This window comes from Rhea americana, unplaced genomic scaffold, assembly GCF_003343005.1.
Source record: "Rhea americana isolate MKP2758 unplaced genomic scaffold, rheAme1 scaffold_96, whole genome shotgun sequence".
NCBI classification, from domain to species: Eukaryota; Metazoa; Chordata; class Aves; order Rheiformes; family Rheidae; genus Rhea; species Rhea americana.
Window position 1 is genome coordinate 858,441 of NW_028187155.1, and position 17,131 is coordinate 875,571.

General features: G+C 40.2%; 1 protein-coding gene across 5 annotated transcripts in view; it reads right to left on the bottom strand.

Annotated features, from left to right (window-relative positions):
* Positions 1 to 5,245: 5,245 nt before the first annotated feature.
* The window catches only part of ARMC9 (armadillo repeat containing 9), a 73,283-nt gene continuing 61,397 nt past the window's right edge, over positions 5,246 to 17,131 (bottom strand). For 4 of the 5 annotated variants that reach the window (XM_085325194.1, XM_085325193.1, XM_085325191.1 and 1 more), the window contains 3 exons: positions 14,602 to 14,734; positions 9,613 to 9,785; positions 5,246 to 6,216 (listed from right to left, as the gene is read on the bottom strand). In XM_085325194.1, the coding sequence (XP_085181320.1) occupies positions 6,194 to 6,216; positions 9,613 to 9,785; positions 14,602 to 14,734 (329 nt within the window). In that variant the 3' untranslated portion in view covers positions 5,246 to 6,193. The remainder of the gene's footprint in view (positions 6,217 to 9,612; positions 9,786 to 14,601; positions 14,735 to 17,131) is intronic. The other variant, XM_085325195.1, reaches the window with a different exon arrangement.

A 17,131-nucleotide genomic window follows, 5' to 3' on the forward strand; every position in this document is an offset into this window, starting at 1 on the left:
CTCAGGCCCTACATTTCAGTGAGAAGATGACTCCAAACCATAGATCAGCTCTACGTTATGTATGACTGAAAAACTCAACCAGACCAGTTTTAGAGGGTTGAGAGAAGCAAGCAGAATTCTTCCTGTGGTTACTGTGGCTGTGTGTGACAGGGCCTAAAAGCCTTAGTTATGAGTCAAGCTCCTCATGTCCCTGTGGTAGATACTTTGTAAGCAGTGAGGTTGACTGAGCCATGAGACCAGCTGTGCTGGCTCAAACTCTGTGACTTGCAAACAGTTGCAGTGTGGCTCCCGTGCAGGGCTACATATGGAGCCAGCTGTGAGGCTGTTCTGGTGCAGCTGACCCAGATATCCCYGGTCCCTGGCTCTAGGAGGAAACAAGACAGCTAAGTGTGCTGTAGCCATCGGCATGGTTATGGCATGGCTGGGCTGTTCTGCTGTGGAGTGATGGGACCCTTGGGAACTGCAGCTACTTCTCTCACCTTGAGGTGGGTGGCTCATGACTATGAGCTCCCAGGCATGGAAATTTCAGTGCAGTGTCTCAGGACAGGAAGGGTGGACACTCCAAACAGCTCACCTTACATAGGACGTCAGAACAGAAGCAACTCAACCAAAACTCAGTCAACTTTCAAGTCCCACAGCTGCCTCATTTCTCTTCCTGGTTGCTCACTTGGAGGAGGAGAAAAGAGGAAGGAACCAGTTTCATGTAAGCCTTGATCTGCCAAGTTACGAAAGAAAACAAGTTATCTCCAAGTCTGTTAGGAAAGACTATACTTCTGTTGTAGGGATAAAACTCAAAATTCAATCCAGAGAGAAAGCAGTTGGAGAAAAGACTGAAAAATACAGTGAGACATGCTGCTTGGCAAAGAATTCATCTGGTCCTAATGGCCCAACTTCTTGCTACCAACATGAAGCATGATCCCAAAAGGCAGTGCATGAACAGACATGAACAATAAAGTGATTTGTTCTCAGGAAGCATTCAACCTCTGCCAACAGTCAACCGGATTCAGACGAGGGCTGGGGCAGTCAGACCAGCATATGGCTGACCAAATGAGAAACTGTATCACTTGGCACAGAGCTGCCATTTCCAGCACTTATACCAACTTTTTCAAGTCAACTTTTTCACTCTTTAGAGAAAGAAAACTTTCTATGTGTAAAGCAATCTGGATCTACAAAGGCCAAAATTTTTCACTGAGGGCAGTAAAGGGAGGGTCCTCACCTACTAATATCCCTTAGTAGGTGGTCTGATTTCCCGATGGCCTCAACATTCACAGCTGGCAGCTACAGTCTAATATATAAAGCACCTTAAACATCTGTGGGATGAATATTATTGTTTCAGCCATCCAGTCCTCTTTATTTATCCTGTTTATGCTTTTACTTAGCAAAATTAGCTCTCAGCATCATTAAAAGAAAAACAAATAAAATGGAAACTTTTAGAGACTTTTAAGATGAAACACCAAGCCTTTCTTTAAAAAAAATAAATACATTGTTAGGTCATTCACACCTGAAGTGAACCAAATAATTTACATGCTCCAAAACTGTGCACTTCAAGTCATCAGAATAGYATTTACCGTATTTCAAAGATAAACACAAAATGAACCATTTCATACTTTCAAATGTTTTTCTTACAGTTTGTATGCATAYATAAATTATTTTTACTTTTATTGCAATAAATTAATGCACTTATTTCTTGAAAACTTGGAACAGAACTGCTGAGAGAACTTGTAATAAAAGCAGGACATATTCCAGAGGCTTATTAGACATCCTGGAGTTTGCCACTCAGMCTGTTGTTTGGAGATCATCAGATCCTTAAGGAATGGAAGTGTGGATCATGATCCTGTAATTGGATATAATGCCTATTCACCTCAAGACAGAAAGAAGTCTGGAGATGGGAAAAACCTTGCTTTGAAACATCAGATACTGACCACTGACAAGATGCTAGGCTAGAAAAATTATTGGCCTGATAAAGTAGGACAGCTCCTGCACCCAGAAGTTTGCTTCTTGCTGCTGTTAGTAGTAGATTACCATAAAGCTTGGCTAGAACAGCCTGATCTTAAAGTTTATTTTGTTTGCCCTGAAATGTTGTGTTATTTCTCACCCTTCAACAAATCCTTGAGAGCCCCATTCCATTTACAATCCACACAAATAAGCACAGGTTCTTACAAAGTGCAGTATGGCCTGCAGAAGTCCACACGGTTTAATCACAGAGATATTTTGGTACTTACGTCCCCCTGGGGTCAGCGGAGGTACGTAAGACTACATCTGTACGCTCTTTGTTAGCTGTGCCCACACACTTCAGAGGTTCAGTATGCCACAGTGTCCAAGGTGCCTTGCAGGACTGGGGCTCGACGCCAGTGCGCCTTGGTGAAGCACCTCTTGCTGGGCAAAGGGTGCCTCCGAGCCCTCCCATCCCCCTGCTCCAACCCCCAAGCTCCCTCCTCCTGGGAAGTGGCTTGTTCCTATCTGGAACTGGATTGCAAGCAAGCGTGAAGACAGTGCAAACTGCCAGGAAGTTTTGGCTCAAAGATGGACTYGAGCCCCAAGCTAAAAGGAAAGTCCAGACGTACTTAAATACCTCAGAGGAAGGTAGCCTGCTTACTTTTCTACTACTACTACTACTACTCAAAGATGCGTACCAACGCAATGTAGTGCTTTTCGTCTCTGCCCTGTAACCTCCACAATTTATGAAGACTAGTGAACTTTATTTAAAGAAAACAGCACAAAACCAAACCAAGCAACCTTTGTCCCTCCCTAGCTCAGGAACACTTCATCTGCAGAATATTTCCTTGCTTGTCCTGCTCTACACATTTATATCCGTCAAGAAATAATACTGCTGACACCAAACCAATGTCACTGGTGACATCCCACACGCTTAGGTTCTCCTCATGAAAGACCAAACACAATGAATGGTTCGTGCCTGCTTTGCATCACTTCTGAGCAAACACGCGGCAGAGGCAGGCCAGGTCAAACAGGAGGGAGCTGTGTTTTCAGTTCAGGTGGAGATAAAATATTTAGCAACCGAATCTGTCAATAATAAAATGCAGTGAAAYGCACACCCTAAAAATCCACAAGTCCCCAGAGAGACTTCCTTTAAGAAATATATTCACCCAATCATTGCCAGCTGATTTTAAAGCAATCATACAGAATGACTGAGCCCTCCTTGCAAATTTAGACAGAGCTAGGCAGTTCATGTCATGTATTACCCTATCCATAAACGAAATTAGACTAAATATAGAAAAGCTATATGCAAGAAACATGGCAGAATCACATAACACTTCGGCCCCTGGAAAATCTTTCCTTTCAAGTCTATGTAATACATGCAATTACTACATTTGCTTCTTGAAAACAAGATCAGAGACAGGTTAATTACAGTCACAAACAGGCAGCTTTCACTGGTCCAATTATGAATTTACCAGGGTAGTGTTGCATCTAGCTGCAGCCTCTGCACAGTRTATAGAAAAAACATCTAACAACTTTTAAGAGTGAGATGCAGAATTTACTGTGTACATGTCACTGACCTTTATCCAGGGACCATTCTGCCCTGAAGAGTGGTGTCCGACTGACAGGGACAATATCAACATTTCTCATTAGCTTCAAAAGCTTCTGACTGACATTGCAGGGCCTTTCTGTGAACAACGCAGAGCAAAGAGGGACAGGTTACCCTGTCGGCCTCTCAAATTGTTGCTCAGCTGATAATTTATTTCAAAACATATACACAGGTTCTCTCATACCAAACATTTGAAAAACAGAAGTTTCTCAAGCATTAATATAAAAAATAGCCTCACAGTTTTTGAGCTCTATATTCACACCAAGAGTTGAACATGGAAAAAAATATGTATGCAATTCTGCCTTGCAGCAGGCAAGAGTAAGAAACAAATATACTTACACACTTCAGCTTGTTCCTTTCAGTCTTGTTCTGCAAGATGCTTGGTTTATTTATTTATTTATTTATTTTACTTTAGATTTTTTTTTAACTAGTTCTTCWGCAGGGTGCCTATCAACCTTCCTTTAGCTGACTTTCAAGGATACAGTTTTGGCCTCAACTCATGGCACACTCAGTAAGCTGGCGGTTCGGGATTTTTTGTTACGTTTTGCTTTAGGTCAGCGCTTCTCAAAAGCTGCTCTGCATCTAACAGTCAGGTCTGCTCCAACGTGAAACTTAGCAGTGCCATAAAATAAATAAAACTCAACTGCTGGGGCATTCTGTATGTCCACATATGCAAATGAACATGCTCAGCACTTCAGTGTTAACAACTTGGCCATTGATATTACTTGCTGGAAAAAAAAAAAAAAAAAAAAAAAAAAAGCTGGCTACACTGGAAAACCACAAGGTGAGTTTTTATGGCTGCTTTCCATTGCTGCCTTTTTGTGAATCAGAGGATATTTTTCCATTAATTGTGTTTATCACCTTTGAGAAGAGGTAGGTGAATCTAAGGTCAGGTTGGACATTTTCTGCTATTTCGTTGTCTATCATGGAGATCTACAGGACGGAGGCTATCAAGGGCCTATAATCACTTTAGGTCCTATGCAGTTTGGGAGTTAAAGCAACACTYACACTCTGACTGCTTTATGCTTGGCCTGTGGACACACTGAAGACACCAAACAGTAAATTATAACTTTCACATGAACATGACTAGAATTTAAAATAGGGATATCTTGCCCTACCGAATATCCTGATTCTAATTTGAAGTCTATTATTCGACAGGGTTACAGGGACTTGAAAGTGCAAGAAACGGACACAGTGTCACTGATCTTGGTCTACCTCGTGGCAACTGTGTCACGTGAAGAAATCACCTTGGCTACCTGGTTGCTGCTGCACACCCACAGGTACAGTCCAAGGTCTTAGCACAACCATTTTCTTCCAGTTCTATGGAAATCATTTGTGGCCATGCAACTCTTTCCTCCAGGGCAAAGTAAATGGCACTATTTGGAGCGGCTTTTAACTGTGTTCCTCTTGTTTGTTTCTTGAGCTAAAATTCCAAGAGAAAAACTTTAACTTCTCCTTTTTTGTACCTGCTAAAGCATTTGCTTTTGAAGTCCACCTATGACAAATACACTTGCCCCTGCCAGTGGCAGACAAGTTCCAAGGCAAACTGTGTTTCTGGAAAACTGCTGTTGTCCTAGCAGCAGTGTCACATGAGGGGATGTTATTGAAAAGCCAATGGTCAGTAAAGACTTTAGTGTTTCCTGGTCACTGTTACTGTTGAGAGAAAGAACAACAAACAGTTTTGGCTTCATAAATCACTAGCAGAATTAACTGTAGGATCTTTATTTAATGAAGGGCTTTCTGATCTCTCTTGCCTAGAAAGCATTTCACAATGACTGAAGATCAGTCCAAATTTCATAAAGTTAGAACATTTCTCAGAAGTGAAGAATATCACAAAACATGACAAAGATCAAAGGAGATTGTCCATAACCAAACGGTAAGGGAAAGCTGTTTCTGGTCTGTTCACATTTTTACAGCTTCTCCTCTGAATGAAGAAACAAAGTCCTCCATTCCAGTGTAAAAGTGGAGTATTCGTTCTGCAAACATTAAAAAGCAAAATTAAGAAAAAAAATCCAACTTAGAAAGAATATATAGGAGTAATAGCTGCAGATAAGATAAAGCTCCTCATCAGATCCTCAGAGGTGAGCAAGTACTCYGCTTTGGGCAGTGGCACAGTATTTTTCAATTGCTTCAGGTCAATCACAAGTTGATGAAATACTTTTTCTCCAGTCTGTGGTGGCCAAACCCAGATCTCATCTCACACAGAACTCCTAGTGCAGATCCTTTGAATACAGATATCCCCCTGCTCATTCACAAGGGAATAGTTTTCAAAAAGCAAGTGACAGGCTACTTCAGCAAGCAATATGTAAACAAGACGGTTGCCTGGCCAGACTCCTGTGCTGAGCCCTACAGATCATYTCTGTCTCTTAGGCGTAAACTATTGGAGACACTGGGAGTACATTCATCTATCATATCAGAGCTGGGCTGCTGCTGAGACGTTGGATTGTAACAAGGCCCTTGTTTTAACCTGGTGTAGAGATGATAAAAGATCATCCCATCAGATAATTCCTGAATCACTGTGCAAGGCGTACACGTGCAATATTAATAACCCACTCTCTTCTCAAGTAGGTCACCAGTAAAGGTCATTACAGGAAGCTGTCTCTGTCCTTCAGCAATGTGACAGGTGATTCTCGAGGAAAGCAACTGTTCTCACTTCCTGTAGGACTGGCTGCCTGCAAAAGAGATGCAAGAAAGAGTCTGTCAGCTGAAAGCATGATTTATAACAAGACAGGACCTGTACAGTGACACAAACACCATGAAGAACATGCACAAAGGCACCTTAACCACTGACATTGCAACTTAAAAATGCAGAATGTATTTGTGGCAACCACTTGTCAACGGACACTTAAAGAATTTCTGGAGGATCAGGGAGATGTAAGAGCCCAGTGACACCCATTCTTGATTATACTGTTCATTTTTCCTGGTAGAGATTTTTGTATTTATATTAGCACCACCATGCCCTAGACAAAACTTCATACGCTGTACATGTAACTTCACCATACCACGGCAGAGAAGATTGAAATAGATACAGAGTAAGGCATAGGGTAGATTAAATCATTCATCCATGCCCACAAGGGGCATATAATGCATAGCTAAAATAAAGTTTAGATTTGGAGGCTCATTCTGTGTTCTAGCTACACTATCAAGTATCATCCCTGTACCAACTAGGAAGTGAAACCAGCATAAAGACTCAGAAYGGCAAGTTTTATTTTCAGAAGCTCAGTTTTGCTTTAAGGTACAGCCTTATAGCTCCCTGAACAACACCAGGCTACATCTCTAGCAGGAATCTGGCCCCAGGCAGGCCTGCAGCAGCTTCCTCTGCATTCCTAAGGCATTCCACACAAGCTTGCTGGTACCAAGAGGAGTAGTCCAGCTAGTTCAACTAGGTTTATGTAAAAGCAGCAACGTGTTTCCAGAAAATACACCTACAATATTAAAAGCAAGCTAAAAAATGTCTCTCTGAAATAAGCAATCCCATCTCATCACGTCCAGCAGCTATAAAAACTTGTACTTTTCCAGAAATACCAAGAAATTCACAAACTAAAACCAGTCTTGCAAAGGAAAAGAATTTCTCTTGATATGCAGAAACCTATATACTTATGCAGCAGACAAATGGGAGGCAGGAATTGTTGAGTCTTATTGATTGCTGATATCTGCGCCTCCAGTACAACTTCAGGCTCATCTATAAAAGTTGGATAGGAAAATAAAGGAACAGTATTTGCCTAAAGAAAGAGAGAGATGTAAGCACAGAGCTTTACTAGGAAAACATTAGATGCCTTCAGATGCCTCTCTGCCCAGGTGGCAGCTGGGAATTAACTCTTGAGTTAATGTGAGTTAGATTTGGATTTAAGCACTTSAAAATCCATTTTAGTCCTTTAAAAGTCAGGTCCTTGACACCTGCCTCTCAATTTTTCCAACCATAGAAATTTGTGCAATAGCCCCTGCAAGATGGAGAATAACTAATAAGTGCTCTATGACAGCAGACACCAACAGATGATACACAGAAGTAGAGTGTATGAAAGACAATTTCTTTGTAAATTGTTTTTTTTTTTTAGCAGCAAGACAAGAGTTAAACAACTAACAATTGATTGCTAAAACCAAGTCTGTTTTGTGGAAACTATGACAGCTAAAAAAAAAATACCTGGAAAACCTAATGGAAAACTATGTAGAAAAATGTAATGGACACATAAGATGTGATGCCCACTGTACATTCAGCTTTAAGATGCGCGGGTACAGCGAAGTTAAGAGGTACATTGTAAGACAAACCCTATTTAATAAAAGTCAAAAATTAAGAAAGTGTAAGAGTCTGGACTTATAAATTACATATACTGAATCAACAGAGAAACTGAAGTGATAAAGAACTTTGATCATGCTCTGCTTCACTGCAATTTCAAAATAAAGTACATTATATGCTGTGCCAGTGGAAAAGAAACTTATTCCAAACCCCTACAAGAACATGCTTATGTCTCATCTTTGACATCCAAGAGCATAAAGCTGTACTGGAGAAATTAAAATGCGTGGACAAGAGTTTTTGTGTGAACATTCTTCAGCAGAGCTTTTCCTTTTTAATGGTCTAGCACTTTTGTAAATGAAGTGAAACAGAAACCAGGGACACACTCTTGGCTGTTAACACCACCATCAGTCAGGTCAGAACAGTACTCCTATCACAAGAAACGGAAAGCACTAGTGTCAAGAGGTAAAACACAGGGCATGTGCAGCAACGCTAGAGCTGAAAGAGCTGGCAATGTTCACTAAGCACAGGAYGGCTCAAGCAAGTACTCCTGATGCCAGAAAACTCCCTTAGCCACCAGGACACTCCCTTCCACTGCCTCACATGTACTCCCCAAATGAAACCACCCTCTCTCTCTGCAAGTGCAACCGTGTGGAACAACAGCAAGTGAATAACACAGCCAAAAGACCTAGGAAACTCTTTGCAGCTCTGTTGCTGATTTACTAGATTGTTGTAATTCCTTGGAGTTCATTTTTCCCATCTGTAAAGAGGAGCTAATGATATGCACATACGTCATAAATTTCTCAGGAAGGTTTACAAGGTGCTACTATGAGCCGCTCTGTATTTGCAAAATGTTTAAAGGTAACAGTTACAGCTAAAGAACAGAGCTGACCAAGACCTGATACTTCACCTGTTACTCACATAAAGCTTTATATTGTGATCAAATAATCATCACTATGTGATATGTTTGGAATAAGAATATACAGCACATGGTTCCTGCCATTTTTATTGATGCTAGACTCAAAAGTGTACTTGAACCCAGCTACTCCTAGCTGCATTCTAAAGGAAAAGCTTACTCTTTAGTTAAAAATGTATCCTTTTCCCCAGAAAAGACACAACTTAGACATCCTCAAGACTTGCAAGCACAATTACTGTGGTATTTCCACTTTACCAGGCTTGTGTTAAGTGGCTTAAAGCAAGCTTCCATCTCTTTCCTCCAACCTCAGGTCATGGCCCTCCTCTTCTGAACCCACTGTCAACTAATTATTATTGCTTACTCTTCTTCAGGCAAAGACATTTCCATATGGTTCTTAAACGTCACCCTCCAGCATAATGACTGCCACAAGCTACACACCATCCTTGGCTATCTGCTTACAAAGTTGCCCTGAGCCTATCTTCTAAACTGCCTGACATCTGGTCTACACTCAGTTGCAATGCAGACACACCCAGGGATCCAAATTCAAGAACATTAGACAAGTTATAAAGGGGAATGAATGAGTGTCTAAAGAAAAGGACAAAGTCTAATGACATCTAGACAAAGTTTATTCAGAAACAAGGAGTCTCCCCCCAAACAAACACATATGAGAACCTGGGCTACTTTTTTCTGCCCAGAGACAGGAAAAAGTATGTCTCTAAATTCTCACAAGACAGTGTGGAAATAGGMGCAGTGTGCTCAGCAGAATATAATTGCCTGGTTGTGCATTCTGCAGATGACAAGTACAACGTCATATACTGCTGGCACATTTGTAGCATACAACTTCATTCCTGGAGTTATTACAGAGTTCCCTCCTTTCCCACACCAAGCACTGACAACTAAAACAGTTACTTTTTCACTTACTCTGTCTGCTCCTCGTGAATGATCCTGAAGAACTGGGCCGGCTCATTTGCTGGGGTCCAGACTGAGAGAACTGGGGAGCAATATTTGGGATCTTTCCCTTTCTAGGGCTGGCACTCTGCACTTCAGGAGTGCGAGGGATCTTAGGTTTGCTAGTAAAGGCTGAAGAAAACTCACTGGAGAAAGAGATGGAAAGAGTTAGTAAGCATAGAGAAACATGTATGCGTATTAAATCTGCAACCAAGTGAAACTTGCAGTACGCACTGTGACAGCATGATAGACCGCTGAAAATTTAGGGAGACTACGAACAGAAAGGAACATGGCACCTCAGGTACTGCCCTAGGGTATGCACTCACCACACACAGTCTGYTCAAGTCTGCCCTTTTGGACCTGCCTGTCTTACTCAAATCTGGCTCTTTGAACCACAAGACCAGTTAAGTTCCTTGTAACTGCGCACAAATGAGTAACAGATGTTTAAACAGATATTATCATCACACTGATCTGAGGTGCAAAAAGCATATATACGTGGTACAGCACAGGAACCAGATATCCTTTTGGGGCATAGAAACTATTATTTCCCCTGGATACAGGTCACAATCTTGGTAGACACAGACACCCACCCTGGCTCCCAGCAAGAAGATCTGTACACCTCCAAGGGCCATTGTGAAAAGAGCAAAAACCTGTGATGGCATCTATAGAATAACTTCCCTGAGCACACAGGTTCCTTGTTCATACTGAGAGCTTAAAACAGCTGCTCTTATCTTACAGTCTGCCTATGCTGCAAGAATGCCATTCTTTAAAATTTAGTCCATGATTGTGTGAGGACTCTCCTTTCCTACCTCCCAGCATCAATATATTCTTTCCATGGTACAGAAAGTGGAGGCTACCAGGAAGCAGTAAATCTCTAAAGTACTTTCAAATCTATATTCCTGTTTGCTCTAGTGAGTCAATTTTCTCTTAAAAGGAGAAAAGGGTAAACTGAAATAAAAGTGGCATAAAAGAGCACATCATATTTAAAAGGAAATAAAAGTAGAATCAAAAAAGGTGCCATCTAAAGATAGGTAATAAAAATGTTAGTTGGAAAGTCTCTGCTATTTGCTCCATCAAAAGAACCCTTTGTGACCAGCAGAAAGGGTGATTAGGAGGATTTTCAAGACATTTAATCTCCTCCCTCTTCTGCTGAGAATGTTGCTGAGTCAGTGCTGATTAGCCACTCCATAGCCCTGCTTCTCTTTTCGGCAAGATATGACAGCAAACATTCCTTTTGTATTTTAAATAGTATTAATTGTCTGTATTTTGCATTTGTATATGGCTAGCTATTAAGGACACAGACATGCTAATTGAGAGAATGGCTCAGGGCCATTCTCTGCTGCCTTTTACCTACCTCTAAGTATTATATATATATTACTCTTTTTATCATTTAAAAAGAGGAGGTGGCAGAGGGCAGCAAAAATACACTAGCAAAACAAAACTAAAAAGTAAGATTGGCTGGATAAAACCCCAAGCCCTGGATCACAGACTTTTCAGACCAACAGAACAGATTAAATATCTGTCGCCATAGAATAGTTTAATTGTTAACATTTGCTTATCATTTTATTCATTTGTGTGCAAGTGCTGGGTTTTCGATATATTAGTACTCTCCACGTTAATCGTATGTGGACCACGATATGCCAACACATGTGAAAAAGTAAGGCCCAGTAGACTTATAGCAACCTTTGAGCCATAAATGAGCTTTTTCTCACTTAACAAAAAGCAACAAAACCCTGGATCTTTATTTCTGTGCATGAATAAATGTTTTCATAGCATGAACAATCTTCACAGTGTTTCACTATATTAACCTGTGTAACTAGACTATAAGTACTTTGGAGACAAAGCAAAGCAATATGATCAGAATTACCGTGCTCTGTGAGTTAGAGGGAATACACTATGTTGCATATGACAGCAATGGCAGGCTCACATCTTTGCAAGTCTCCAGGAAAACACAATATTAAATAAGCACGCAGCAAAAAATCTGTTGTTCCTCTGACAGGATGTAGAGCAGATTTCACATCTCCATATACGCAGGTGTCACAGAACCACCTTATCTTTTACCCATATCAGTAAAAAGGTAAATGTCAACAGAAAAGAAATTAATCCTAAAAATAACTTAGAAAAGTGCTATTTAATACTATTTAGATCTTGACTAGATGAAGGAAGAAGGAGAAAGATGTATTGTGGGAAAATGTTTGGCAATATTTGGTAAGAGAGTCATTTATGACAAGGTATGGTAATTTGAGAACAAGTGCCCTGAAAAAAAAAAAAAAAAAACCCACACAGAGTAGCCACGTCCCATGGTGTTACACAGGAACCTACCCTTNAAAGAACCCCTAACAACAGGACACACATGCGCAGAGTAATATGAGAAGGACGAGATAACGGGAAGAGGAAAAAGAATAAAAAGGGGAACTGAAGCCTGTCTAGGTGCGGCAGTTGGCAGAGCAGAGACTCCCCTGTCGCCCAGCGCTGATATTTGCCTATATCTTGCTTGCTGTAATTAATAAAATTCTTATATTGGCTACACTGACTGAGTGAAATTTATGACACATAGGAAAACATGGAAATAACAGTCTATTGAAAATCACATAACTGACTGTCACTGGGATCGGAATAATCAACCGACAGATGTGACAGGGCTTGAACATAAAAAGATGAGTTACAAATTGTTTTCTGCAAGAGAAATGTGCTTGGACTTTTTAATCAGTTTTACCAGATTATTGGAAAGGTGAAACCATTAGAAACCTAAGAAGACCCTACAGAGTTTAATACCTGCATTAGGTTGACATTGGATACAGTCATAATAAAAAAATAAATGCCTTCTCAGCCAGCCACAAGCATAAACTCGGATCTATTACTCACAAATCCATCCTTGCTTAGCTAAAAAGCACAACAGCTCTGTATTCTTATACGATCAGAATGCAGCAGGCAACAGAAACCCAGGGGCAGCTGTCAGCCTGGCACACATCGGCTAAAACAATCATCTGCTCCTATGGAAATAAAACTACCGTAACAGACATGCACTACTAGAGCCTCATTCTTCTCTCAGACTGATTTAGTGTAAATGTAATTTCACTGAACTTTATGCAGTTAATTCCCAGTTTATACTACTCAAATAAGAGAGAAACGTGAGCAGTGACTTCTGCATCGCCATAAGCCATCCCCACCTTTTCTACGAAAGAAGGGGATSTCTTTCAGTGGATGAAACTATGACCAAAGCAATGATTTGTTCACTCTGTTTGTTTTGCAAACAAACTAAAGCATGCTCCAAGAATGAAAGAACAAAAGAAGAACGAAAAAGCAGGTCTAGCTATTGCAAAACCAGCATATTAACAAAAAGACCCTTGACACAGAAAACCCTGTGTTCGCTTGGGTTGTGAATGGCTACACTACTGTATCCGTAACTTGAGGCTGCTTTCGTAAATAGAAATTACTGTATGCATGGTAAGGAAGCATGCAATGAAAAGATACAATCTCCTTCTGCAGGCACTGCACCCGTGCCTTCAGTTTGAGATCCTCCTATTACTGAGATTTAGATATACATTTGTTAACAAAACTTCAAGATTACAGGATACAAGGGTCTTCTGTTGATGTTGTTTTTTAAAGAAAAATGGATTATGACTATAAAGAAGCAAAATCTCTCACTAAGATGGGGGACAAGACACACTGCCTATCTATGATCTCTTACATGCCAAAGCCTGAGGCTGAAAAACAACCTTTTTCTCCACTCACCAGAGCACAAAGCAAGCAATTTGGCCATAAAATTCTGATGGTCTGTCTGTATTTGTCGTATGTGCTTAGCTACTATCATTACAGACTACACAGAAGTAAAAACAGTAAAGCTTCTGCTAGGATAGAGGTATGACTACTAAGCATCTCAGCTACTTATCAGCGATAATTTGTTGACAATAGATAATTTCCCAGATCTCACAATGGAAACAGCACAATCCAGAAATAAAAAAAAAAAGAAAAAAAAAAAGAAAAAAAAAGTGTCATCTGTGGGCCAAAAACAAAGTAAGGTCTAAGCAGAGTCCAGTTTTCAGAAGTGCTAGAGCTTTAACTGACATGAATAACTAGGCACTTCTGAAAAATCAGATCCATAAAGAGTTGGTAAAACCTTTCCTGTAACACATCTCCACCCATTCTATGTTTTACTTCTGGAATGTATTTGCTTTTAAAATTTCTCTACAGTCACTGTTTAAAACTTGGCCCAATCAAATTAGCTATAGGAAAAAGCTGTTAACGTCTCATGGATACTTGARGGCTCTGAAAAACTTTGGTTCAATTCCTAATGGATTCCTAGTTCTCATCCAAGATATAACATCATAATCCTACACATGACAAAATCTTGACAGAAGGCTCACAGTATGAATGGGAGAAGGAGAGCAAGACCTTTTTCTTGAAAGACTTTTTGTCAAATGAACAGAACAGTCGAAACGCAGTGCTAGCAGAACTCCTAATACTGCCCCCCCTTGCTGTACCTGCCCAGTGGATAAATCAGGAACTCTGGTCAGCAGTGCTAGAACTCAGCATGTTCAAATACTCTGAATCACTTAGATGCTTAAGCTCTCTTCCTTCTGCAAGTTAATTCCTGTGCTGTTCCTATGGCCCTACCTCTTTCTTTACTAAAAAATGTTTTTCATGATGTACCATCCATTGTCTAAGAAAGCAATAAGGACATTTTACATGCAGAATAGTATTCTGCATACATGTGATGTTCATTAATAATGTCTTACTCGAGATTTCTCCCATTCTGGACCAGATGTTTAGAAATTGAACAGCTGCCACCAGCACAGCTAAGGGTATTTTGTTTGGCAAGCATCATCACAGCTGTCTCGCACCAGACTACATCATACATCAAATGACTTCACAGGTTGTCTCTACAGCAGCATGGAATTAGCTGGTAAGTCCTCTCAGACTCCTCTTGTGCTCTTACATACTCATCTGGATAAATCATACCTATTAGATAGTCCATTTACTTTGTCCTGGGTGAACTCAGTAGATTGGGAAGGCAAGATGTTGTCAGCAGCTGGGATGCATTGGTCCATTCTATGGCCTGATGAGAATACCTTAGATGACTCCATTTCAATTGCTGTTTAAAAAAGAAACACAATCCAGTGAGGAGTTATTTTTACAATTTACCAGAARCACAGTCAAGTCACAGCTCTTGCTGCATGATGGAAACCTTTAGACAACGAGAGGCTATCGAGTTATTGCAGCAGAGTGAATTACTGCTCATCAGCTGAGCCAAGTTAACTGCATGTATGCATGCTTCTAACTCATTGCAAACAAAAAGTAAACCACGCTTGGATCATTTTCAAAGCAGTTATATATACTTTGCATTTGCAACGGGTTAGAAGCCTGCAATTATCATTTAAGATATATCAGACAATGACTGACATCTCATTAACATCACAGGAATGCAGCCACTTGCAGTTCTCCATACAGATCCCTCGTAACAGGCAGCCAGTGAGGATAATAAATAAATAAAAATAATAATAATAATAAAAAAAACAGTACTAAAAATGGCTCCATCAGAACAGAAGGAGGTCTACCACATTTAGCTCATTAAACATTGCCTTCTGCCTTGCAGTAATGCAGAATGGAGGACAGTCAGTTTGCTGAGACACTCAAGGCCACCAGGATGTGCAAGTCCAACAGGAGTTTAAGGAAAATTCCTAGCTCCATTCCTCCTGTGCCCAGGACAGGTTGCCCTCATGTGTTTATTCGCTTTCACATGCAGACAAGGAGACAGATCAAGTCACTTTTATCTAAAAGCAGTGGGCTAGCCAGCACACGTTCTGCTTGACATTCAGCTTAGGCAGCATAGTTAGATGACCAGGATCCATCTTTAGTCCACAAGTTTTCTGCTTGCAGGAGACAAAAAACAGCCAGAATTATTGATTCGTTACAAAAGTGACAAAAAAGGGAGTGTAGTCCCAGATTCAGAAAAATGAGAAGGTGATTCAAAAATAGGTGAATAGATCCAGTTATAGAAGACATTAAGGACTGCTTTCATTTATTGAAAACAGAAGAGAATTAAGGTTTCTTGAGGCTAAACRTTGTTTCCTTGAGGCATGGCCTTGTTGATGCCAACTGTTCACAGGGAACTTTTATTCTAACCACTTTTTCGTTCTTTGTCTCTTACCACCCTCGATCATGACTTGATTGCGGGAAATTTTGAAATATAAACTACTCATGTGATACTGGAAGTTACATATTCTGAAGCGAGCAGATTCCTCGTACTGCTTAATAAGCATGAGACCAAGATCAGAACTCAATAAATTGCACATTCTATTTCACAGCAATGATATTTCCCCTGGTGTGAAAAGACTCTAGAAGAAGCACAATTATTTTTACATCTTTCTGTTATGCACTGATCACTGTGGTATCTAGGAAGGTACTAGAAGAGAAAGTGTAGAGAAGCTTTGAAGAATAACTATTTTTCAGAATTACGGTCTCAAGGGCTTATGTTACACTGTTTTAAATTCAAGCCTTTACAACTCAAGAATCACAAAAATTATTCTCTTTTAGAACACAGGGAATGTCCAAAGAGCCAATCCAATTACCATTATACAGAATGTAATTCTTGCCACTGAATTGAATAGCCATGGGATTCAGCACCGCAATCTCTCTTTTTTCCTTTTCCTATTCATTTTTAAATCCCAAAAGGCAAGAAGAAAAAGACAAGAAAGCATATATTTCACTGGCTACTTGCAAAAGCCTCAAACAAATCTCCAGCAGTCTCTTCAAGTAACTCAGTGTTGTTTTATAGTCTGAGTAAGTGCTAGGAAGAATTATCAATGCCACGCATAAAAATTACCTGCCTTTTTCATATGTAATTCCAAGATCTTTTCTACAGGGAGAGTATAATATAATTCTCTTGTTAGCATTCACCTGCATATAATTTTCACTGAAAATAGCTACCAATTGGTGTTTAAGACGGGCCTATAGGTTCTGAAAATATGCAAATTAATTAAAGGTGGCAGCAATTTCTTCAACATCACATCGATTTTCTCCTTCAAATACGAACAACATTTATTTTTCTGACTTACTCAAGTTCCCTATTTAAGTCTCCCCCAAAATTTCCAAAAACAAACTGTCAGACAGCATCGACAGTGCAGAATGGCCCCAGCAGCACAGAACAGCTGACAGAAGCGAGCGAATGCATTTCTCAGGAAAGACGCTATGAAAATGTGGTTCAGCATGCTGAGCTCCTGGTGGGTGCATAATGCTTGAGAAACACAAGTGACTCGTTCTCCAAATCTGCATCCAAAGGAATGTTTTATCCTACAGTATGCTTTAAAATAGCAAATAGCAACACCATTGATACCTGCTGTATTTAATCTTCTTTACAAAATATGAACACGTAAAACACCATTATTTTCTCTGTGTAAGAAAACTGTTAAGTCAGCACAGCTTTGATTAGTTTGTAACCTGTTACTCTGAGTTGCTGCTTCTGGCCAGTTAATCAACCCGCAGAATGGGC